The following is a 25,063-nucleotide window of genomic DNA, read 5'->3' as shown; positions in this document are numbered from 1 at the left end:
AATCTCAAAACCCTGAGATCATGACCTGAGTAGAGTCAGATGCCCCATACGCCAAGGGTTTCAGTCCTCATGGCAACTTAGGGACCTCAACTAGGGTATCTCTAAGACAGCAATTCTCTCCCTTCCTCTCTGGGACCTATACTTGAGCAAGTTTCCAGGGCTCATGGTTATTTTATGTCCATCTCTCTTGCCATTGCTGGTTCAATAAACACTTGACAAAAAAAAATGTCTTTTATTCCACAAGTATTTACTGAGTGCCTACTTTGTGCTGGAGATTCGGTACTGACAAAGCAGACAGGGTTCCTACACTTGTGGGGATTTGATTATAGTCTGGAGAAAGAGACAAAATACATAGATAAAAATATAGTATGGTGGGTGGTGATATATACCTTATGAAGAAAAACCAAACAGGCAAAGGAGACTGGGAAAAGGACAATTTTAGGGCTGCCCAGGTGGCTCGGCGGTTTAGCGCCGCCTTCAGCCTGGGACCGGATCCTGGAGGCCCCGGATTGAGTCCCACGTCAGGCTCCTTGCATGGGACCTCTCTCTCCCTCTGCCTGTGTCTCTGCCTCTGTGTGTGTGTGTGTGTCTCATTAATAAATAAAATCTTAAAAAAAAAAAAGGACAATTTTAGTTTTAAATAAGGTGTTAGGAAAGGCCTCACTGAAGGTGAGAGAATAAGTCTGCAGAAAGCCTGAAGGAAGAGCATTCAGGCAGAGGGAACAACAAGGGCAAAAGCCCCAAGGCAGAAGGAATGCTCAGTAAGATCCAGAATCAAGGAGTCATCTTGGCTGGAGCAGAGAAATCTAGGGGAGAACAGCCAGGGGATGACAGGTAAACTACTAATTAGGCTTTTGCTCAGAGAGAGATCAGAAGCCTTCAGAGGGCTGTGAGCTAAGAAGTGGCATGTTTTACCATAACAATTTGCAGGCTCACTCTGGCTGCTTTGTTGACAACACACAGAGTGGGGAAAGAGCACAGAAATAAGAAGACCCCTCAGGAGGCTAATATAAGAATCCAGGAGATAGTGAAAATCCCAGAGGTAGCACAAAATAGAAGCTGGGAGGACTGGGAGTCTGTTGATAGACTGGACATGCACTGCAGGAGACAGAAGCTGGGCCATGGAGAGGAGGCCAGCTAGGTCTGAGCCAGTTCAGCTGTTCAGCTCTCCTATCAGTGTCCATCCAATAAAGCCTCTCTTTTCTAAGATGTTAGAAAGCAAGAGTTGGTTTCTTGCCACTTACAACCAAAATTACCTTAATTACTAAAATGATTGTCATTTTATAAATGAGAAACTTGAGGTATAAAAAGGTTCAGCACTCACCAACTAGTCAAAAAAAAAATCGAAGTGTTATAGTTCTATATTTAGTAAAATGTCATCTGGAAATCAACTACTCAAAAAAAAAAAAAAAAAGAATGAAAGGAAGGAAGGAGAGAAAGGGTTCAGCACTCATCCAAGGCACCACATATGAACACAAGTCTGATGGGCTCTGCAACCTGCACTTGCTCCAGCAAACCACATGGCCTCCCAGGCCTTGACTGGTCCTCTACCTGCAAGCAGGCGCAGAGAGTTTAAAACTACAATGAAAACAGAGGCAGTAGGGAGGGAGCAAAGGTCAGCAAGAATACCCGCTTCAGGTCCAACACACCTCCAGGCAGGAGACGCAGGGATGGTCCAGTAATGAACTCCTCTCCTCTCCCTCCATCCTACAGGATCAAGAACTACAAGCAACTGGGTTTGGCAAACACAGGGAAGTCTCAGCTCTGTACCAAGCTGAAAGCTCTGTCTGTTTCTATCCAAAGAGGAGGGAAAATGTAGTTCAGATTGACAGATCATCTTTCCTTTAGTCGTATTGTCTTCCCACACCACCACAGAATAGTTTTCTTTCCCCTCTGATCTCAAAAATAGTTAATGTATTATTGTTGGCCAAGCACTCAGGATGTTCTCACAAAGATCCGTATTTCAACAAAAAAATAAAATACCATGTTTCCCCAAGGTAACATTCATACCAGCCCTATTAAAAGCATACATTTTAAGCTGCAAATTTGAGATGACAATACATAAGGGCCTCACTTTTTTCTTCAACAGTCACTAAAGTTGAGAAAAAAAGAAAAGATAAAAAAAATGTTGGTAATTTGAGTTATTTTAGTTAAGTGACCACTTGCTTCTTAATCCTTTCATAACTATCCAATTAAACGGTACACATTGAGAGATTAAATTTTTTTAATTTTTATTTATTTATTTATTTATGATAGTCACAGAAACAGAGAGAGAGGCAGAGACACAGGCAGAGGGAGAAGCAGGCTCCATGCACCGGGAGCCCGATGTGGGATTCAATCCCGGGTCTCCAGGATCGCGCCCTGGGCCAAAGGCAGGCGCCAAACCGCTGCGCCACCCAGGGATCCCGAGAGATTCAAATTTAATCCATCATAGAGATCAGTCGTCAAATCTTAGAGCCAGAAGGAACCTCATCTAACCACCATTCTTCCCCATTTTACAGATGAGGAAGCAAAAGCCCAGAGAAGGAAATAATTTGTCAAGGTTAATAAATCTTCTGAGTAACAAACCGAGACTGAAATCAGGTCTCTTGATTTTCAGCCCAGCAGGCTGCCGCCCTCTCAGCAGTTGATCTCGTTACATTGTTTACATAATATTAAATGAGAATGTCTGAAAAATGTCTAGTAAGAAGTCTGACATACAATATTCTCTCAAATCTAATTTCCTCCCTGTCTTATTTAAATACCTGATACCAATATTGGGCACTGAAAAGGTTAGAAAAACCCCCAGGACTTTTGAAATCACAGAAATGAACTAAAATTAAGTCACAAAAGAGAACCATGAAACAAAAGTGACACAGAGGGGAGAAAGAGCACAGAAATAAGACTCCCCCCACCTCAGGAGGCTAATATAAGAATCCAGGAGATAGTGAGAATCCTAGAGGTAGCACAAAATAGAAGCTGGGCGGACCGGGAGTCTGTTGATAGACTGGACATGCACTGCAGGAGACAGAAGCTCACAGGAACACATAATCGAATGCAAATTATAAAGGGTAACTGATCATAAAATAGACCTATAATATGCTTTGAAAATATTTTAAGAGGGCTCCCTAAATTAAATATCGATGGGATCCTGGAAGATATAAGCTATGATTTTGTTAAAAATAAGTCAGTCCAAACCATTCAAACGGGATATAATTGAGGTAACCATGTAATTAGAAACCAAACACGGCCACTTTGAGTGAAAAAGAAGAGCTAATAAGACAGACTGCCAGGACAATAGGCAAAAACCAAGACCTTCCCTTGCATATCTGATATATGGGAACCCAACATGAGTCATTCATTCCTAAGAAAAAGTACATTGTTTCATACGCAAGAAACTCCCAAGACACAAGTATCACAAAGCAACAAATCTTTCAAAAATTAGGTCTAAGAGAAAACAAAAACCCATGGAATAGATTCCGCCCCCACCCGGAAGATTCATTCCAACTATCCACTGGCAGATGAAAGGCAAACCTTATAAGATGACCCACCAATCCTACTTCAGAAAAATAAAGGATTGTCTTATACTTCATCCAAGAGGAACAAGGAAAAGAAGCATTTATGACAAGCAAGTGAAAGAGGTTCGAGCATTGTCCTCATTTTACGGAGGAAGCAGGGTCAAGAGAGGCTTGATAGCTTGGCTCAAGGTTCGATTCCAAACCTAGGGATGGGGGATCCCTGAGTGGCTCAGAAGTTTGGCACCCGCCTTCGGCTCAGGGCATGATCCTAGAGTCCCAAGATCGAGTCTCATATCAGGCTCCCTGCATGGAGCCTGCTTCTCCCTCTGCCTGTGTCTCTCCCTCTCTCTGTGTCTCTCATGAATAAATAAATAAAATCTTTAAACAAACAAACCCAGGGATGACTCCAAAAGCCTCCTATACCACACTGCCCATAGTAAAGTCCCAGGTTCTTTGGGATAGGCATCATAACACTTGGCAGGCCACCTCTCTCCCGGCCTTGAAGTTGTGGCAATGTTTTTATTCTCAAGGAAGAATGAGGGGAGGGGATGGAGAGGTATTCACGTGCACCTGGCACACTCAGCCCAGCTGCAGGTTTTGGCTCTTTTACCCAAGGACAGCAAGAAGTCATGGACTGTGAGGCATCTGGGCTCCACATGATAACCAATATCCTACCCTGAGGAATCAACTGACCTTGTAAATTAAAACTGAAGAACCCAACTTCAACCTTCATGTATTTTTATGGCCTTCTTTCTCCTTAGCTGTCAGTAATGGCATCTACTTACTGACACTCACCATGTCCCAGACCTCATGAGTTCTCTATGCATAATATCATTCAATCCTGCTGGAATCCTGGAAAGAAAGTTTTTGTTCTTTTAAAATTATTTTTGGGGGTAGCAAATAAACATGTAATTTTTTTGAGTCTAACAACAGAGGAAATGAAAAATAGTCCCCCTAATGACCTGCACTTGAAACAACTGGTATATATTCTTTCAGATGTTTTCTACAGCACAAAACTCTTTTCTTCTGTTATTACAATAAGACCACAGCAAGGAGAATGTTGGTTTTTCAGCCAACACTATATTTGGGGCATTTTTCCATGAGAATACACACAGTTCTATTTCACTTTTTTTAAAGCTATATATTATTTCCTCTACATGGCTACAGCATAATTTATTTAGAGACAGGCATTGTTCCTTTCATTTTACAAATGAATAGATGGCGACACCTGGGTGGCTCAGCGGTTGGGTGCCTGCCTTCAGCTCAGGGCATGATCCTGGAGTCCTGGGATCAAGTCCCATATGGGGCTCCCTGCATGGACCCTGCTTCTCCCTCCATCTATGTCTCTGCCTCTCTCTGTCTCTCTCTGTCTCTCATGAATAAATAAATAAAAATCTTAAAAAAAATGAATAGGAAAGCTCCTCAGGTTATGTAACTTGTCAAAAGTCACACGGCCATTAAGTGGCAGGGTCAGGGCCAAAACCAGGCCTGATTCTGCAGTCTGCATACTCAAACACTCCTGCCCCACAGCATGCCTATTCTGTGAGTTTCCATCAGCTGGACTATGAACCCTGTGAAGACAGCAAATCGGTGTTTCTAAGTCTCCAGTGCCAAGCATTGTGTCGGCATATAATAAATGTTAGTATCTATTGTATAATTATCTGCTGCATGTCACTTGCTTTGTATTATGTTTATCTTCCTTACTATTCCACTCATATCCTTCACAGTGCTCTGGCATGCAGTGGGGCACAACCATATATGTTGAAAAGTACATGCCCAACACCCAGCATAGAACTGCCCCCTACTCTCAGCCTGGGTCACTTGGCTTCTTCTCAATCTCAGAATTCATGTGTGACTTAGGCTCAGAGCCCACTTGCTTCCCTTGGGGCTTTCCTAACAGAGGCCTTTCACACAAAGACCTCTCTACTCAGCTTTAACCTAACATCACAAGAAGTTAGCACTAGAAAACAGTTATTTGTCTGACCCTTATTTTGTAGTAATAGAGATCATAAACCACGGTTTTACCATAAACTAATAAGGCTTCAACCTACAAGAAATTGAAAATTTCAATACAGAAGGCACTTAAGTATAGATTATGCTGGGTACTACTTGGGGAGGGAGACAAGATATGAAAGCAGTGATCTTATCAACTAAAGATCTACAGGTTAGGGGATCCCTGGGTAGCTCAGCGGTTTAGTGCCTGCCTTTGGTCCAGGGCGTGATCCTGGAGTCCCCGCATGGAGTCTCACATCGGGCTCCCTGCATGTGGTCTGCTTCTCCCTCTGCCTGTGTTTCTGCCTCTGTCTCTCATGAATAAATAAAATCTTTAAAAAAAAAAAAAAAAAAGACCTACAGGTTGATCTGAGTCTGAAAAACCCGAGAACCCTGAGTTTATAGTCTTATCCTGCCTGACTCCATGGCAGCATAGAATTTTGACCGTGGTAATTTCTAGCACCAGATTTCTCCTCTATTAGCCAATACCTCATAAACTTCTAGAAACAGGTTCTTCTATGTATCATTAACCATAAAACTTCAGATTAAAAGACTTTAATAACAGTTTTTGCATAATAAAAAAGCTGGCAAAATAAACACAAGAGTTAATTTTTCCCATTAGTCATAGAACTTAGCTACTTTGACTTTATTCCCAAAAGCACAAGCAACTATTACTACTACTATAAAAACACCCCATTTTCTCCTCCCAGTTACACTGTATAAGCTTTAGAATCTAATTACTAGCAACTCTGCAAAAGGAATAATCAGAAACCGATTGGACCACAAGGTATGTTCTATTAACAGTGATATTTGAGGATCTGTTCAATTTGTGAAGTCAACAGCCACATGAGATTAGAATTAGGCTCTCAGGTTGGCTTGTTTTATATTAAGATACTGCAGTACAAGAGGCCAAATCCCATCTTGTGAAGCAAAGTGTTACTCTGTACAGAACACAAATGGGACACATTTATAGAATCACTCATTCACTTATTTAGGACATTTTTACAGAGCCCAACCTGGCCATCGGCCAGATGCAGGGGACACACACTGGACATCTCCACTGTCACTGAACTTGGAGCGAGACAGAAGAGACAGCAGGAAACTAGAGTGGGAAACTGCAGAGTGCCATGAGATCCTACGCAAGGGCTGCCAGATCCAGATGCCAGCGTCAGGAAATACTTCCCAGAGGAAGCAACATGTAGGCTGAGACACAGGAGTTAGCCATGGAGAGGAATGGAGAACGGGTATGGGAGCCAGAAAAGGGGCGGATTGTTTTCTAACTAGAATCTGTTTAACTGTCCCTTAGACTGGACAGGAGGGTGGGATGTCAATCAATGACAGATTAAAACAGCTGTGATTAAGAATACCCGCCCCCAATCAGGCGCTGACATTTAAATACCCATCCCATGGGGCACCTGGGTGGCTCAGTAGGTTAAGTATCTATCTTTGGCTTAGGTTATGATCCTGGGGCCCTAGGGTCGAGTGCCACATCAAGGTCCCAGCTTAGTGGGGAGCCTCCTTCTCCCCTTCCCCCTGCCTGCCGCTCCCTCTGCTTGGGCTCACACTCTGTCAGATAAATAATCTTAAAAAGAAAATACCCATACCGTAATCTGGTCATGTTTCTAGTTGTGCTTTACTCTACAAGGTGATAAAAGACTCCCTCTAAAATGTCTTACACTTTCTAAATAATAATCTTTTCACATTTTGGTTTTACTTTTGTTACTCTTCTATTTACAAATAATAGTAATAAGATAAAATTCTCAAAATAATCCACTGTTACAATAGACCAATGGAAAAAAAATAAACCTAGGTAGTCTCCCCAAACACAGTAGGGCTGATAAAGTACTTCTGAGAGAGTTTAATACTAGTAAAATCATCCTTTCACATTTTCCTAATTATAATCCCAAATTCTTCAATTATTAATTACACTATTTCTGTGGTTGTTGAGCAGCCTCAATGTTGCAGCAAACACGAAAGTTACTCAAAGACATCAATTAGAAAGTACTCTCACCAAATTGCAATTCACATTTTTTTCCTCACTGTGAAAACCTATTAAATGCCTATCTGAAGTGAAACAGTCTCCAAAGCAAAAATGTCTTTAAAAGGCACTGAATTGAACTCATTTAACATTTTGGAGATGATAAATATTTTGGGGATAAAAGCACACACCTATACTGCTTAGTATATACCAGGCATGTTGGAGGTTCTTTATATAAAACAGCTCATTTAGTGTTTACAAAGCCCAATGAGGTAGGTTCTACTATCACTCCAATTTTACAGATGAGGATACTGAGACACAGACACATTAAGTAATTCATCCAAGATCACATAGGAAGGTAGGAAATGAGACAGTTGAGATTCGGAGCCAGACTGTCTGCCCCCAAATCCACGCTCCCTAATTGCTGCAATATATTGTCTCTTGATAGTTTTTCTCAAATATAAAAAATAAAAATTAGTAAATAAAATTACTACAGTAAAACACCAACCACCTATAATCCTGGAGGAATGTTTTCAATAGTATTTTGAGTAGCTGGGGTTCTAATCCCCTTGTCTGAGCCAAAATCCGAAACTGTGCCTGTCCATGAAATGGCCACTAGCCAGCCCCCTGCAGAGCTACTGAGAACTTGTAAAGTGACTAGTCCGAAATGAAATGTGCTGGATGTGTAAATATGTTCTGAATTTGAGAGGCTCTGTATGAAAAAAGAAATGTAAAAGTAACTCACGAATAAGGTTTTAAAATTAACTACATGCTTACATAATTTTGGATACAATGAATTAAATTATTAAAATTAATATCACTTATTTCTTTACAATTTTTTTAATGTGGCTACCAGAAATTTAAAAATCGCATTCTGGCTCACATTGTTTCTATTGGACAGAGCTCACCTAAAAGCACCCAGCCGCTGTCTGCATCACTGATAGTATTTACTTTTCTGGATGACTCAGTCATCAGGAGGAACTTTAACCACCGCCCTGTATGTAATCTGTAATCTGTAATTGTGATATCTTTGCTGTTGACTGAAGTCAGGATTCCCGCCCTAGGTTGTGCTTAAAGTGTGTCTCTGTAGGGTTTCCAGCAGTCTGCGTGTCCACAGCTCCACCCTCCGACACAGCGTCTGAGAAAACCAGGTAAATCAGGGTCATGCAACACAAGAGTGAAGGAAGGCCTGAAGAGGGTCCCCACGCACTGGCTTCAATGCTAGATTCTTCAAGGACTATTCTGACTGCGCAGAAGCCTTTTTCTGCTCCAACTACCTGACTCCTCCCACAAGCTCTGGACACTTAGTACCGACTATAACTTCAACGGGAGCACTTTACAACTCAGCTTAAAATCCTACAATAGTTTCAGCTTGATAAGAGGAGTACATTCTGGAGACAGGGGGTGATGGTTGCTCACCACTGTGAGTGTACTTAGTGCCACAGAACTGTATACTCAAACATGGTGAAAATATTAGTTTTATTATGCTAGGTCTATTTTTTTTTTTATTTATTTATGATAGTCACACACACAGAGAGAGAGAGGCAGAGACACAGGCAGAGGGAGAAGCAGGCTCCATGCACCGGGAACCCAACATGGGATTCGATCCCGGATCTCCAGGATCACACCCTGGGCCAAAGGCAGGCGCTAAACCGCTGTGCCACCCAGGGATCCCCTTGCTAGGTCTATTTTACCACAACTCTAAAAAGAAGCCCTCAACAGTTTCATATCTTTCTCAAGATCAAGTTCAAGATCTTATGCAGGTCACACATGGCCCTCTGAATCTGACCTGGACCCACCTTTCTAGCCTCCCTCGCTTCACCCAGCCTCCTGCTCCACGCCATCGCCCTCAACACAGCTTGCAGACCCAGATCTCAGCACCCCGCACCTGTTAAACCCTCCACCTAAAAGCTTTTTTATCTGGCATCTCTATGCCTCTCCTGCATCCTTGGAAGTTCCCTCAAACATCATCTCCTCTCTGACATCCCAAGGCTGAGGACACTCCTCTTGTCACTGTGCTGTGCTGTACCTTGTACTCCGCCACCCTTACAAGTTTTATCTTTCTGGAATGTCATTTTTGTTTACTTGACTGCTGCCCACTGCGAGCTGACAGCAGGGCCTGTGCCCAGCCCTGGCACAGAGCCAGCATATAGGTGATGTGCCCTAAATGCTTGTTGAGGCCATCCAGTGAGCAAATACTTACTGGATGCCTATCAGAGGTAGGCAACATCCCAACCACTGGGGATACTGCAGTGGAAAAAGAAAACAAAGCCCTGCTTTCATGGAGACTCCACAAAGAGATGCCAGGTAGACATAAGTACTAGAGAGAGAAAGCAAGCACTGTAAGGGGAGGGGTATCTTGTACAGGGTGACCTGGAAGGTGCCCTCTAAGTAGAGACCAGGAAGAAGGAAGTAACTTTTCAGCTCACTGACAGAACACCAAATGAACTCAATCTTATTCTGGTTCTAAACCGTGGTCTAGGGGATCCCTGGGTGGCGCAGCGGTTTGGCGCCTGCCTTTGGCCCAGGGCGCGATCCTGGAGACCCGGGATCGAGTCCCACGTCGGGCTCCCGGTGCATGGAGCCTGCTTCTCCCTCTGCCTGTGTCTCTGCCTCTCTCTCTCCTCTCTGTGTGTTCTCATGAATAAATAAATAAAATCTTTAAAAAAAAATAAACCGTGGTCCAGAAAACAGAAGGTACTGGAAAGAAGGCAAACTTTAATTTCCAAGAAAAGCAAACCATTCATCCCCTCTCTGTTCTAGCAACCTGATAGATTTTGACATTACTACCTAGTTCTGTCAACATGAAGAACACGAGCATTCTACCTCGGTGGGATAAAGTGCACTTATGGTCCTTTTCTGACTGATTCCTGCCCACCCTGAAGCCTTAGGTTGCTAGAGAAAATTTAAGGGAACATTTATTGAGTACTTATTCTGTATATTAACAGAATGGTCTGAGCATTTGACAATCCTCACAACAGCTTTTTGAAATATACTGTTATTAAACTCATTTTAAAGAGGAAAATAAGGCAAAAGAGGTTAAATAATCTATCTGAAGTCACGGACTAGCAAGTGGCAAAGCTAGAATGTGAAACCTTGGCTCTAGAGTCTAAGCTGATAACCACTATGTTATCCATTTCACATGTATTTCCTATCACAAAATACTCTTTGTTCCTACTGTTGGGTTTGTTTTCTTGTTAATCTTAAAACTGTCAACTTTTTAAGATTTTAAAATTTTATTTGACAGAGAAAGCATGTACGCATAAGCAGGGGGAGCAGCAGGCAGAGGGACAGGGAAAGGCAGGCTTCCTCTGAACGGGGCTTGATCCCAGGGTCCTGAGCCAAAGGCAGTCGCTTAACCCAATGAGCCACCCAAGTGCCCCTAAAATTGTCAAATTTTATTCCATCTTCCTTCACATTTTGGCCAAACCTCATTTCTCATTTCCACTTCTACCTCAAAAATCTCTGCCTATACGATGATCATTTTTTTAATCATTTTTAAAATTTTTTTTTATTTATTATTTATGATAGTCACACACAGAGAGAGAGAGAGAGAGAGAGAGAGAGGCAGAGACACAAGCAGGCTCCATGCACCGGGAGCCCGACGTGGGATTCGATCCTGGGTCTCCAGGATCGCGCCCTGGGCCAAAGGCAGGCGCCAAACCGCTGCGCCACCCAGGGATCCCTATACGATGATCATTTGTGAGGTTAACTATTATTTGCTGACTTTATTTTCAAGACTGCCATTAGAGGGTAGCCCTCGTGGCACAGCGGTTTGGTCCTGGAGACCCGGAATCGAGTCCCACATCGGGCTTCCTGCGTGGGGCCTGGTTCTCCCTCTGCCTGTGTCTCAGCCTCCCCCCCACCAATGAATAAATAAATCTTTAAAAAAAAAAAAGACTGCCATTAGAAATATGAACATACACTAGAGTAAAAAGCAGAATACAAACTATCAATGCAAAGACACAGATTACACTGCTATAGAAAGTGTGCAGGTGCTGAGAGCACAAAGGAGGAGGAGGTCAGGCCAGCCTCTGCCCCGGGAAGCTGGCTCTGGTCTGGTCGGGGTTTACAGTGGGGTGGGCTGACAAGTACAAGCCACGATGTGTGTGGTATGCCCAGGCAGCAATCTAAAATGCCTAAACCACAACATTAAAAACCACCATTAAAAACCATTAATATAGGGCAAAATGATTTTTTTTTACTTGATAAGTTTATTTTACCCTAAGATTTAAGGGTAACCTCTTTCTTAATATAGCAGGCGTCTTAAGCTCAATTCAATCAAAAGAAAACTCATGGGTCTCCTTAAGCCCTGAAAACTTATTCCTTCTCAAGTGGTCTTTATCTTAAAGGAAAGACAAGTCTGGCTGCTGGAGCAATAAACCTGTTATCCTCAACTCCAGCCCCTGGACTTCCTTCCTGTCTCTCTCAACCACACACACACTCGCATGTATGCACACATGCAATCACACTCACACGCACTCCATCAGATCTATTTTACCTATTGTCTGATCTTTTTCTTCTGCAGGTCAAGGCTGGCTTGCCCCAACTAGTCTCCTAACTGCTTTCCTGCTTCTTTTTCATCTCTCTTATTGCACAGTCCATTCTGTCTTCAGAATTATCCCTCTCTCATACAAATCTGATTGCATCATTCCACTTGTTAGAAATTTCTGGTGGTTTCTGAAGATCTACAGGGTCAAGTGTGAACCCTACTGCATTGCACACACACACTTCTCAATGGGGTCCAGCACTACTTACCATGTTACATCTTCTTTCATTCAACAAATTGTCACTGAACATCAATTATGCAGGGGAAGGTGGAAGCCAGGACGCCAGAGGCCGCGGCTCTGGATTTGCTGGGCATAGGGTGGGGGTGGGGGGATGACCGTGGAAGGGGGACCCCCAACCTCACCCTGTCTGCCTGTGCCCCCATCTCTCCAATTCTACCCGGGTCTCCTCCTTTCCTTGCGTGTGTGTCCGCAAGTCCATCTCCCTCGGTTTTGGCCATTTCCTTGCCTCCTTCCTGTATCTCCATCTTCCTCCCTGCCTTCCCATCTCCCTCTCTGCCGTTCCATTTTCCTATATCTTGGGTGTGTATTTCCGTCTCCATCTTACCCCCTACCTATCATTGCTCCCCTTTCTCTTTCTGCACCTGTGTCCCCTCCTCCCCTTCTTGTTCCCTTTTCCCTGCTCCTGGCATTAAAAAAAAAAAAAAAAAAAAAAAAATTATCCCATGTCACTGGGATAGGCATTGGCAGTAAATGACAAAAAGAGAGATTCTGCCCTCATGAAACTTACAGTCTAGGATGAGAACAGATACTAAGCAAACAGTCACACAAATGAATGTTTAGGGCTACAACTATGGCAAGTACCACAAAGATATATCAGGCAAAGTGTTCTGAATGAGACAGTGGTGATGGCTGGACAACCTCATGCTGATGCTAAAAACCACTGTATCATACAAGTTAAAAGGTAAATTTATGGTATATAAATTATAACTTAGAAAAAGATGTACCAGTTTGCATGCCTGTATTGGTAGAGTTGGCCTAGGCAAAGCTTCCCAGAGGAAATGAAACATCACAATTAACTAACGTTTACTGAGCATTTACTGCACAAAAAGCACCTTTTGCTATAATAATCAACCTGATCCGCCTGACCATCCTATAAAGTTCCTACTATTATCCCCAGTTTAAGAACTGAGGGTCCACTAATTTAAAAAAAAAAAAGTGTGGGGGGGGTGTAGACTGAGGGTCTAAGTAACTTTACCCAAAGTCAGAGAGCCAAGTAAGTGGTGATGCCAGAACCCACACTGCAGCTGACTGACACCAAGCCTCACATTCTTTTCTGCTGCACCTAGGCAATGCCTACTATTCAGAACTACTTATACAAAAAATAAACCACGATTTTATTTCTTCCAATAGAAATTTCTCATATCTTTTGTCTTTCAAAGAGCCTCATGAGGGGTGTCTGGGTGGCTGTCAATTAAGCGTCTGACTCTTGATGTCAACCCAGGTCATGATCTCAGGGTCGTGAGATCAAGCCTATGTCAGGCTCATCATCCCTCAGTGGGGAGTCTGCTTGAGATTCTCTCTCTCCCACTCTCTCTGTCCCTCCCCCTTCTCACACACGGTCTCTCTCAAATAAATTTTAAATCTTTAAAAAAAAAAAAAGCCTATATGAATAAACTGTTAAGTCCTACAAGATCCTAAATTCCCCCACTGTCATCACCTTTCTGATTTCATTTTCCTCTCTCTTCCCCTCCCACACTTTGCTGCAGCCATACTGGCCTCCTTTTGTTTCTTAAGTAAGCTGGGCATGGTCCTACCACAGGGCCTTTCCATCTGCTTGAGCTATGATGATCATAATCATTACACATATTTCAAATCATGATTCTGCCAAAGGTCAATTAACATTTTCTGTAGCTATACTAACAATACCACTAGCAAGATCCTATACTGAACTATACACTAATATTTTGAATGTCATTATTTTTTTTTTAAGATTTTATTTAGAGAGGGATCCCTGGGTGGCGCAGCGGTTTGGCGCCTGCCTTTGACCCAGGGCGCGATCCTGGAGACCCGGGATCGAATCCCATGTCAGGCTCCCGGTGCATGGAGCCTGCTTCTCCCTCTGCCTGTGTCTCTGCCTCTCTCTCTCTCTCTCTCTCTCTCTCTCTCTGTGTGTGTGTGTGTGTGTGACTATCATAAATAATTTTTTTTAAAAAAGATTTTATTTAGAGAGAGTGAAAGAGCACCAGCCAGGCAGAGGGAGAAGCAGGCTCCCCACAGAGCACGGAGCCCCATGCAAGCCTCAATCCCAGGACCCTGGGGTCAGAACCTGAGCCAAAGGGAGATGCTTAACCAACTGAGCCACCCAAGCACCCCAAATGTCATGAATTTTAAAACAAACTCATTTTCCCAGTTTTTATTGTTCTACATGTCACCACGCAAAGATTTTTATTTTACAAAATCCAGTAACAGTAGCTTTTGCTTATCAGTTAGTATGATAACTGATCGTTACATTTGCATTGAACTAAGACAAGGCAATTAAGCCAAGGAAGTGTCACAATAGTACTTGATTATCACCATTCCTAAATTCATCCCTAAAACCATAGTTTGTGAAATAACTATGGCAACAACTCTGCAGGACACCAAAATACCACCAAACTTTTACTGAAAGCTACTGTCCATCTGTGCAAACACACACAAATATACATGTTGACAATCAGTTATATAACTACAATACAATAACATGCTAAAAATCCTAAGCAACTCTTAAGCATATATACTGGCACAGACTGTTCAAAGTAGGTGTTGAGAAAGGAAAATTACATTTACATTTGAACCAGACCTGTTTCCAAACCCAAAATGATGAAAACTCTCACTTTTTATCAAAAAGATTCACCTTGACACCAAAAAAATCTCAAATAACTTAATAAAAACGGGCGGAGGACATGAATAGGCCCTTCTCTAAAGAAGACATACAGATGGCCAACAGACACATGAAAAAATGTTCCTCATCACTGATCAGGGAAATGCCAATCCAAACCACAATGAGATAACACCTCACACCTGTCAGAATGGCTAAACTAAAAAACATAAAAAACAAGTGTTGGAAAGTATGTTAAGAGAAAGGAACTCTCTTACACTGTTGATGGGAGTGCAAACTGGTGCAGCCACTGTGGAAAACGCCGTGGAGGTTCCTCAAAAAGTTAAAAACAGAGTTACCATATGATCCAGTAATTCCACTACTGGGTATTTAGCCAAAGAATACAAAAACAAAGATATATGCACTCCTACGTATACCCCAGCATTACCTACAATAGCCAAATTATGGAAGCAGCCCAAGTGTCCATCAATAGATTGAATGGATAAAGAAGTTGCAGTATACATATACAGTGAAATATTACTCAGCCAGAAAAAAAAATCTTGCCATTTGTAACAACATGGATGGAGCTAGAGAATATAATGCTAAATGAAATAAATCAGCCAGAGAAAGACAAATACTACATGATTTCACTCATGTGTAATTTAAGAAACAAAGAAAAAAGACAAACCAAGAAACAGACTCTTAACTATAGAGAACACACTGATGGTGGGGGGGGCAAGTAAAATAGGTAAAGGATTAAGAGTATATTCATTATGAGCACGGAGTAATGCATAGAATTGTTGACTTACTATATTATACATCTGAAACTAATATAACCGTATGTTAACTATACTGGGGAAAAAAAAAAAAGACTCACCTCAGGATTCTTTTAAATATTAAGCTCTTTTTGAGCTGAGGATAACCGGGAAAAAATTTAGCCAAACTCAATTCACTAGCACCCCCAGCAAAATCCTTGGACTGTGGGCAACTTCCCTAAAGTGACTGGCACAAAGGATAGGAGCAAAGGGTCTGAGTCAACTTGTTTTCAAACCTTGTTTTACCACTTACTAGCTGGAGGACCTTAGCCAAGTTTCTTTACCTCTTGAGCCTCAGTTCTCCATAAAAACAAAGACACCGTCACAAAACCTGTGATACAGTGCCTTAGCACATGATGAGAAATACCACAAGTATTCACTTTACCAGATCGAGCTATAGGAAGAAGTTAAATACCTGCACCTCATGGCTGCACTTAATACTACAGCCTTTAGAAGAGTTATCCATATAGACGATTAAAAAAAAAAAAAAAGCTGGAATAATACAAGCTTTTATATACATGTCTTTGTATGACCAAGGCTTTGCTTTTCTTTTTATGAATTTCTGGGCAATATAAGGCTAGGATTATTTTATTATTATTATTTTTTGAGATTTATTTATTCAGAGAGAGAGAGAGAGGCAGAGACACAGGAAGAGGGAGAAGCAGGCTCCATGCAGGGAGCCCGACGTGGGACTCGATCCCGGGTCTCCAGGATCATACCCCAGGCTGCAGGTGGCGCTAAACCGCTGCGCCACTGGGGCTGCCCGGCTAGGATCATTTTAAATGGCAATATTATGCCTGTAATTTTTTTAAAAAGATTTATTTATTTATTTATTCATGATAGACATAGAGAGAGAGAAAGGCAGAGACCAGGAGGAGGGAGAAGCAGGCTCCATGCTGGGAGCTGGGAATCCAGGATCGTGCCCTAGGCCAAAGGTAGGGGCTAAATCGCTGAGCCACCCAGGGATCCCCTATGCCTATAATTTTTGTTTTAAAGAAACGAGTTTAAAAAATCTCCAGTCTTCAGGGTTGTTTACTGAATTAGGCTACAAATCAAGCCTATCAGGTACCTAAATTATTAATTAACAATAATAGTGAACACCTACTGAGGTCTTATCTGCTCTATGGCACAAAGATGCTTGGGGAGTGAACAAGTTTACTATTAGGGCTGTCAAAACAAGTGTCAGGTTGCCTCAACCTTTGATGTAGCCTGATTATTGCCTTTCATGAAAGTATCTGCTATGTCTCAACGGCTGAACCAACCATAAACAGCTGGAAATCACCAAGACCAACTCATTTCACAGGTGAGAAACTGAAGGCCAAATAAATTAGGTTCAAAGGTTACAAGGTTACCAACAAGTGGATACTAGAACCTAAATCTCCCTCCTTATAGTTTATCAATTACGTGACAGCTGATTATTTATTTTTTTAAAAGATTTTATTTATTTATTCATAGACACAGAGAGAGAGAGGCAGAGACACAGGCAGAGGGAGAAGCAGGCTCCATGCAGGGAGCCCGATGTGGGACTCGATCCCAGGTCTCCAGGATCACACCCCAGGCTGCAGCAGCGCCAAACCGCTGCGCCACCGGGGCTGCCCGACAGCTGATTATTTAAAAGAAAACCTATTCTGGGGCACCTGGGTGGCTCAGGGGTTGAGTGTCTGCCTTTGGCTCAGGTCGTGATCCTGGGGTACTGGGATCAAGTTCCACATCAGGCTCCCAGTAGGGAGCCTGCTTCTCCCTCTGCCTCTGTGTCTCTCATGAAAAAATAAAATTTTTAAAAAATATTAAAGTAAAAAAAAGACTCACTCTAGTACCTCAATTTTTTTTTTTGTACATAGTTGGGAAGAAAGTATCTGAAATAAGTAAATGTCTGTTTAATGAGAGCTAAATATTAAACACAAATTTATTTAACCCCTAGCCTATCATGAATATATTGAAAGGGCTCCTAGGACAGAAAGGAGCGGAATCAGCTAGTCATTCTGTGTGCTATCTACTGCAGATAAGGAGTCTCACTGCTGACATGACCAAAACACTACCACCAGAGTGCCTTTCTTATGAATAAAACACGCTTTAGAACCACAGAACTCCCTTTACTCATATCAACATTCCTTTGGAAGAGGAAAAAAGTACCCTTAGCACCATTCCCCAGATACATATTTCACCTTTGCACAAGAAGTTTTGCCAGCTGCAAAATGCTCACTCCCTTTTGAGAAGCTGACCAATGAGTAAGATATTTTCATTCTTTTCATGCTCTGAATCACACTTTTTTTATTAATATTCTTATTTCTTTCAAAGTTATTTAGGCATACCCTAAATGCCTTCAGGTCTAGATCTTAGGGAGGAGCCAAAAAGAGATCTTTAAAGTATAGGCCATTTTCTTCTGGGAAAACATTGTAAAAATGTCATCCATTGACAAAAAGGTGAATGACTACAGATACTAGAATGCATTACTATTTTAGTACGAGAAAATTCCAAAATATAAAAATAGAATCACAGGGGTACCTGGGTGGCTCAGCCGGTTAAAGCACCGACTCCTGATCTCAGGGTCGTGAGCTCATGCCCTGCATTGGGCTCCATTATGGGCACGGAGCCGATTAAAGAAAAAAAAGTTGATAGTCACGCAACTTCCCAAAACAGGCAAATTAAAGACTTCTACAAAGACTTTGTGTCAAATGAAAACATGACTGGATACTTCCATTTATTCCCAACAGCTGAGAGACTGAGCGCTGCAGTAAACCATCTGATCAATTAAAAGTTACCACAGACTCTACACACTAATTGCTAATTATCAAATAACTAAAATATATCCTAAACCCTGTGTTGCCCAATATAGTAGCTACTGACCACAGGTGGCTACTGAGCACCTGAAATGTGCTACTCTAAACCTCACCAGATTCACACTGGATTCACACTGGATTTCAATGACTTAGTGTAAAAAAAAAAAAAAAAAAAAAGGAAAATATCACATCAGTAAATTTTCATATTGATTACATGTTAAAATGACACTTTTGATATACTGAGTTAATAAAAGATATTACTAAAATACCACCTTTTTATGTAGTGCCTAGACAATTTAAAATCACATTTGTGTGGCTCACATTACATTCCTATTAGAAAGTACTACTCTATACAAAGTATGCAAAATGTGATCCAATTTTCCTTTGATGATTCATCATGATGCTGAACACCAACTATACAATAAAGAGCAATCTTTCTTATATTGGATACATAGTTTCAGATAAGACCAAGAAAGAATGGCATGTCCTTAAAACTTACATTGAATTTACAACCAGTCTCAACCATGTTACTAGAGGAAGGACTCAATCCTACAAGTAGTATTTTTAGGGATCAAGAAGGAAATATAGACCTCAAGGGCACAAAAGAGAGACTAAGAAAGAGAAACACCATCTGTTACTAAAAGGCGTTTAAAACAAAACTGTGTTTTAAATAGTTAACAGACTTATCTGTGTGTGTGTGTGTTTTTTAAGTATTTGATGATTTTAAGTATCATGAAGAAATTTCCCAATTGCCAGGTAAGAAAACTTAAAGAAATTGGTAAGGAAGAGACCAATTTAGAGGAAACTAACCATGTGGAGTAGAGGTAAAACGTCTGAGTGTCCCATATGGAAAAGGTAAGCCAGGTTCCTTCCCAGGGTATTTGTAATTAAACATTACACAAAGACGAAACCAATCTACATTTTATAAATACCCTCCAATGTTGCTGTAGTTTATAATGAAACCAACTATTACATGATTTAACTAACGCTGCTTTCAAAATTCCAAGACACCATAATGCCCTTTTCCCAAATCTAGCCAGTGAGAATTAGGGAGGGAACAGCTTCCAAATGCCTTTTCTTGCAGAGGTTTAAATTAGAAATGGACAATTCAGAGCCATACTAACAATAATAAATATTTGCATGGCATTCTGTTTGACAAGCAGTTTTGGACACATCATCCTTTCTGATCCTCAGGACAAGCCCTCAGACACTGGTATGTTTTTATTCCTACTTCAGAGGTAACTCCAGGCTGGAGACCTTGACTTGTTCAAGGTCACATAGCTTAAAAAAGAAGAAAAAAAAAAAAAAAGCAGAACTAGACTCTGGATCTCCTGATGCTCACATCCAATTCCCCTTCCATTACAAGACAATCACTCATTTAAAACCAAATGTTTGGAAACCCAACAAGCCCTGATGCTAAAGAAGGATCTAAGGATCAATGAGGTCAAAGCTTAAGACTCTGTAAACACGATGTGTTGGAATGAGTTCAAAAAAGAGAGAAGAGATTACCAAGAGACAGGAAATGGCTTGAAAGATGGGGGGCGGGAGGGGGGGGGTTGATTCTAATCTAAATGTCCTTGAGTGCAGGCAGCATCGCAGAAGAGCAGTCTTCCAGCAGAAAAACGCAGAGAAACGGCGCTTTCCTTCGGAAACGTGATTTCCAGCGCAGAAGTCGTAGGTTAAAGCGATGGATTTTGTTGTTACTTCACTATAAGCGTGTCTGAGGATCCTACTCACAATGAAGGAACGGGGGGGGGGGGGGACCAGGACATCCAACTGGGCGCCCCCAGTCCTACATTTTTCTCCAGAAGTCATGACACCCACCTCACAAAAAAAAAAAAAAAAAAAAAAAAAAAAAAAGACTAGAAAAATCCTCACGGAGCACGCACTGCGATCTAGAGCGTAGGTAAAGGAAACAGCCAAGCTTTCTAGCAGAACGCATCCTGGAGGACAGGACAAAGGCGGCGCCGCCGCGAGCGAACCTCGTTCCACCCCCGGATCACAGTGGCCACAGGCCGGTCACGGCACACGGTCCGCACAGCCCTCCGAGGCGCGCTCCGAGGAACCCTAAGATGGCTCTCTCGGTCCGCTCCCTACGTCAATTCCTAAAGACAACAGAACCTCAGGATCCGGGCCGCGCCGAGGGGATCCGTGGGGCCCGGCCTGCGAGCTCCGCACCGGCGCACACGCCCCGCCGCCCGCTCCCAACGCGACCCCGGCCGAGCCGCAGGCGGGGGGTCACGGGGGCGCCGGACGACACCCCCTCCCCGGGCCGCCCGCCCGCCGGGGCGTTGGGAAACGGGACCGGCTCCGACGTCGTGTCCGGCTTCCCCGCCCAGGCGGCCCCCAGCTGGGGAGGGTCGGCAGGAAGGGCCGCGCCGCGGCGGGGGGGGGAGGGGGCGACGGGCGTCCCGGCCCTGACCCGGCCCTGACCCGGCCGCGACCCCGACCCCGGCCGCGACCGCGACCGCGACCCCGGCCCCGGCCCCGGCCGAGGCCGCGCTGACAGCCGGCGCCGCCCCCACCTGCCCGCCCGGGGGGCGCCGGGGCCGGGCGCGCCCGCCAGGCCACTTCCTTCCCCGCCCGGCCCCGCGCGGGCCCCGAGGGCGGGGAGCCGCGCGAGGAAGGCGGCTTGGCCCGCCGCCCGCGGAGGAAGCCGCCGCCGCCCGCACCCACCGGCATCATCGCGGCGCGGGTCCGCGGCGCCCTCGGCCGCCTGACAGGACGCTCGGCGCCGCGCCGCGCCCGCCGCTCCCGCCGTCCTCGCAGGCCGCGCCCCCGCCGCCGCGCTCCCGGGCCCTCAGCGGCGAGGCGGCGGCCGCGGCTGCGGCGGGCTGCGGAGCCTGACGGGCCCTGTCGCGGCCGCCGGCGCGCTGCGTCGCTGTCCCGGGACCGGCCGCCGCCGCCGCCGCCTCCGCCCGACCGCCTCGCGCCGCCGGCCCTCGGGCTCGCTCCTCAGCCCCGCAGGCCCCGCCCCCGGCGCGTCGCCCCACACGGGGCCAGCCGCCCGCTCCGATTGGCTCGGCGAGGCCGGGGGCGGGCCCGGGGGCGTGGCCTCCCGCCCCGCCCGCCCACAGCCGCTCCCGCGGCGGCCAGGTGCGAGCGCGCCCGTGCGCGTCCGCGCTCCCGTGGGCGGGCGCGCTGCGGACGCCTCGCCGCGGCCCCGCCCCGCGTGGCGGCCTGCGGGCTCGGGGCCGCGCGCGGCCGAGGGCAGCGGCCCTCCGCGAGCTCGGGAGGGGGGAAACTGAGGCCGGAAGAGGGCGGGGTCCGCGCGCCGCCCCGCAGCGAGGCACAGCGGGGCCGGGACTCGAACCCGGGGCGCCGGGCGGTCGCCGAGGGGGCGGGGCCACCCCGCGGAGGCGGCGCGCGCCCGCGTCTGACCGCGGCCTGACCCCGGGCTCCCGGGGCGGGGGGCGGGGGGCGCCGCAAACCGTCCACGCGCCCCGGCTCCGCGGCGCTCCCGCCCGCGGCCACCTGCCCCGCCGTCCGCCTGCGCGTCCTCTGCGGCCCGCGGCGCCCTGCTCCGCCCGCCTCCTGCAGCCCCTGCCGGCCCGCGCCCACCTGTGCCGCCGTCCTTGGCGCTCGAACCACCCAGGTTAGAGCCCAGGCCCCAGCCGCCGCAGCCCGGCCTCTTCTTACAGCCTCGCCTCCCAGGACACCTGCTGCCCTGGCCTGCGCGCCCGAGTGCCGGCCCCCGGGGCCACGCGTCCACAGCCCACCGTAGGGCACGGCCCGCGCGGTAGTGTAGGCCGCCCAAGGGGCAGGCGTCCCTCGCGTGCGCCGCTCACCGGGCCGTCCATTTGCACCCCGGCCAAGACGACATTGTGTCTGCTGTGCTGTGCAGGCAGCGCTGAAACTCCCACGAGCATCCTGAACACGGACGTCTGCTGATGCCCCCAAACACCAAACGCCATAAAGCACCCTGGGAAGGGCCCGGCTTCTTGGAGACGTCAGCAGGGGGTCAGGGTCCATCTGAGAGGCTCTAGGCCGGTGGGCGAGGAAGGACGAGGCCAGGGAGGAAGCACTGTCCTCTTCGGGGGAAGCCACCCCTCTCCTTGAGAGGCCACGGGGTTAGTGTTTAGGAGTGTGGACTTTCCAGTTAGACAAACACAGCCTCGCCACACCCTCGCCGTGTGATCTTAGACAAGCTGCATCTCTCTGTATCTCAATTTGCCTACCTCTATAATGGGAGATTACAAAAGTAATAGTGGCTGCCTCGTGGGATTCGGGGAGGTTCAGCCAGGTGTAAGGAAGGCTCCTAGCACAGTGCGTGGTACATGGTGAGGGCTCCAGAAAGAGTGTCCTGTAGTTATGCTATCATTCGCAAGCAAGCAGGCTTAGGGTACGTATGTCCCTGAGTAGAGGGATCACCCAGGAGGTTTTAAGCTCACACACAAGCAGCAATGGCTAGTGACACATCTCTTCCAGGAGCAGGATTTGGAGAGAAGAGGAAGCTCTGAGTAATGGGAAGAAGTCAGAGACCTGTGTTCTAATGCCAGCTCTGCTTCTCGCTCCCTGTGTGGTCCCAGGCAACTGGCACCCCTTTCTCTGGGTCTCCGTTTCTATGTGTAACCAGAGCGGGGTTAGACTCTGTGATATCCGATGGCCTTCCAGCTCTGACATGCTGAACATTCAATGTTCATGAATCGGAGGGTGGGTGCTGGCCCACGAAACCAGGCAAGGGACAAGGCTTTGCCAGGGCACTGCAGAGATGTGCCATCTGCCTTGAGGTAGTCAAAATGAGCCCAACTCTTCTGAGAAGGAAAGCCTAGCCATTGGAATCCCATTCTTGCCTGTAGGACCCTTGGGTACAGGTAGCGGCAGCTGCCCTGCCCCCGCACCAAGACCCCGTCTAGCCTCCCGGCAGGTACCAGGTACGCATGAAAGGCCAGGTTGCTTAGTGCCCCCGTCCCCCAGAGGCTCTCCAGCTGGTCCTCCTTCCCTCCACCCTGCTGCAACTTCCATGCATCAGGCCCCATCACTTAGCATCCAAGGGTGTTGATAGTCTGGCTCCCAGCTCTGACCTCCCCTACGGCCAAATCATACCACTCGCAGACATAATTAGGTCACACGCACACACACCTGCCCTGCAAAGCTGTCCTGTGTCTCTTCGTCATCCAGACCTAAGTTCCCAGAGGCCCTTCAGGAACCACTCTTGGTGGTGGGACATAGACTTTAGTATAATAGAGAAGATGGGCAAATTGCCCAGAGATACACACTGGCATGTGTAGGAGGTCTGGAATTTGCTTGAAGACAGTTGAGCAAAAGGAAGAGAGCAAAGCAGGGAGAGGTAGCTGAAGCATACACGGCAAATACTTGATAATTGGTGAATATGGGTGGTGGGTATATGGGGCGCATTGTTCTCGTCTCTGTTTGAAATATTTTATGATAAAAATTATTAAATGCTCTTTAAAGTAAACAAAAAGGCTATTCTGGGAGAAAATCAAAATAGGTTCATATTTGCATAAAGGATTCTTGAACGGTGTACAGGACACTAATGGCTGTGGGTAGGAACGGGTGCCGTGCAGGCAAGGGACAGAAATCTGAGAGAGACTTTTCACTATTACTTCTTTTTTTTTTTTCACTATTACTTCTTTAAAAATAAACTTCAGAACCATTTTAGATTTACAGAAAATTTTCAAAGATAATATAAACAGTTCTCATTGTCTCCCTCCCCTCCCGGTTTCCCCTCTCATTAACATCTTGGTGCATTGTTTACAACTAGCAAACCTCTGTCAATACACTAGTATAGCTAAAGTCCATACTTGATCAGATTTCCTTAGTCTTAGCCAATGTCCTTTGTTCTAGGACCCCATCCAAGACATCACAGTACACTTGGTTGTTATGTGTCCTTAGGCTTCCCTGGGCTGTGACAGTTTTCCAGAATTTCCTTGTTTTTTGAAGAACTTGACAGTTTTGAGGAATATAAGTGTTTTGTAGAATGTTCCTCATTTGAGATTTAGCTAATGTTTTTCTTATAATTAGTCTGAGCTTAGGGGATTTTTGGAAGAAGGCCTCTCAGATACAGTGCCATTTTCACCACATCCTACCAAGGGTTACACACTGTCAACATGACGTATCATGTTCATGATATGTTCATGACCTTGATCATCTGGTCATTATTACTTTTCACGTGCGATTCTTTTTTTTTTTTTTAATTATTTTTATTTATTTATGATAGTCACAGAGAGAGAGGGGCAGAGACACAGGCAGAGGGAGAAGCAGGCTCCATGCACCAGGAGCCCGACGTGGGATTCGATCCCGGGTCTCCAGGATCGTGCCCTGGGCCAAAGGCAGGCGCTAAACCACTGCGCCACCCAGGAATCCCTCACGTGCGATTCTTGAACCAGATGACTATATGACTATTTAAAATTAAAAATATTAAAAAATATATATAAAAAATAACATTAAAATATAAAAACCTTAAGACTTGTATTAGTTTGCTAGGGCTGCCGAAACAAAAGATCACAGAATGGGGGGCTTAAACCACAGAAATTTACTTTCTTACCGTCCTGGGGCTGGAAGTCCCGTATCAAGGTGGGGGCACAGTCGGGTTCTTCTGAGGTTTCTCTCCTTGGCCTGCAGATGGCCATTCCCATGCTGCCTCTTTTCTCATTGTGCATGCATCCCTGA

At 45.4% G+C, this 25,063-nt stretch overlaps 1 protein-coding gene across 3 annotated transcripts in view; it reads right to left on the bottom strand.

Moving 5' to 3' along the window:
* PPP1R13B (protein phosphatase 1 regulatory subunit 13B) overlaps positions 1 to 22,482 on the bottom strand; it is a 91,809-nt gene extending 69,327 nt beyond the window's left edge. Inside the window, exon 1 of one of the 3 annotated variants that reach the window (XM_055303943.1) lies at positions 22,219 to 22,482. In XM_055303943.1, coding sequence (XP_055159918.1) covers positions 22,219 to 22,344 — 126 coding nt within the window. In that variant the 5' untranslated portion in view covers positions 22,345 to 22,482. The other 2 variants (XM_055303945.1, XM_055303944.1) reach the window with 2 other exon arrangements.
* Positions 22,483 to 25,063: the final 2,581 nt, after the last annotated feature.

Source organism: Nyctereutes procyonoides, unplaced genomic scaffold, assembly GCF_905146905.1.
Source record: "Nyctereutes procyonoides isolate TBG_1078 unplaced genomic scaffold, NYPRO_anot_genome, whole genome shotgun sequence".
NCBI classification, from domain to species: domain Eukaryota; kingdom Metazoa; phylum Chordata; class Mammalia; order Carnivora; family Canidae; genus Nyctereutes; species Nyctereutes procyonoides.
The sequence above is the reverse complement of the archived record's forward strand: the minus strand, read 5'-3'. Positions and strand labels throughout refer to the sequence as shown.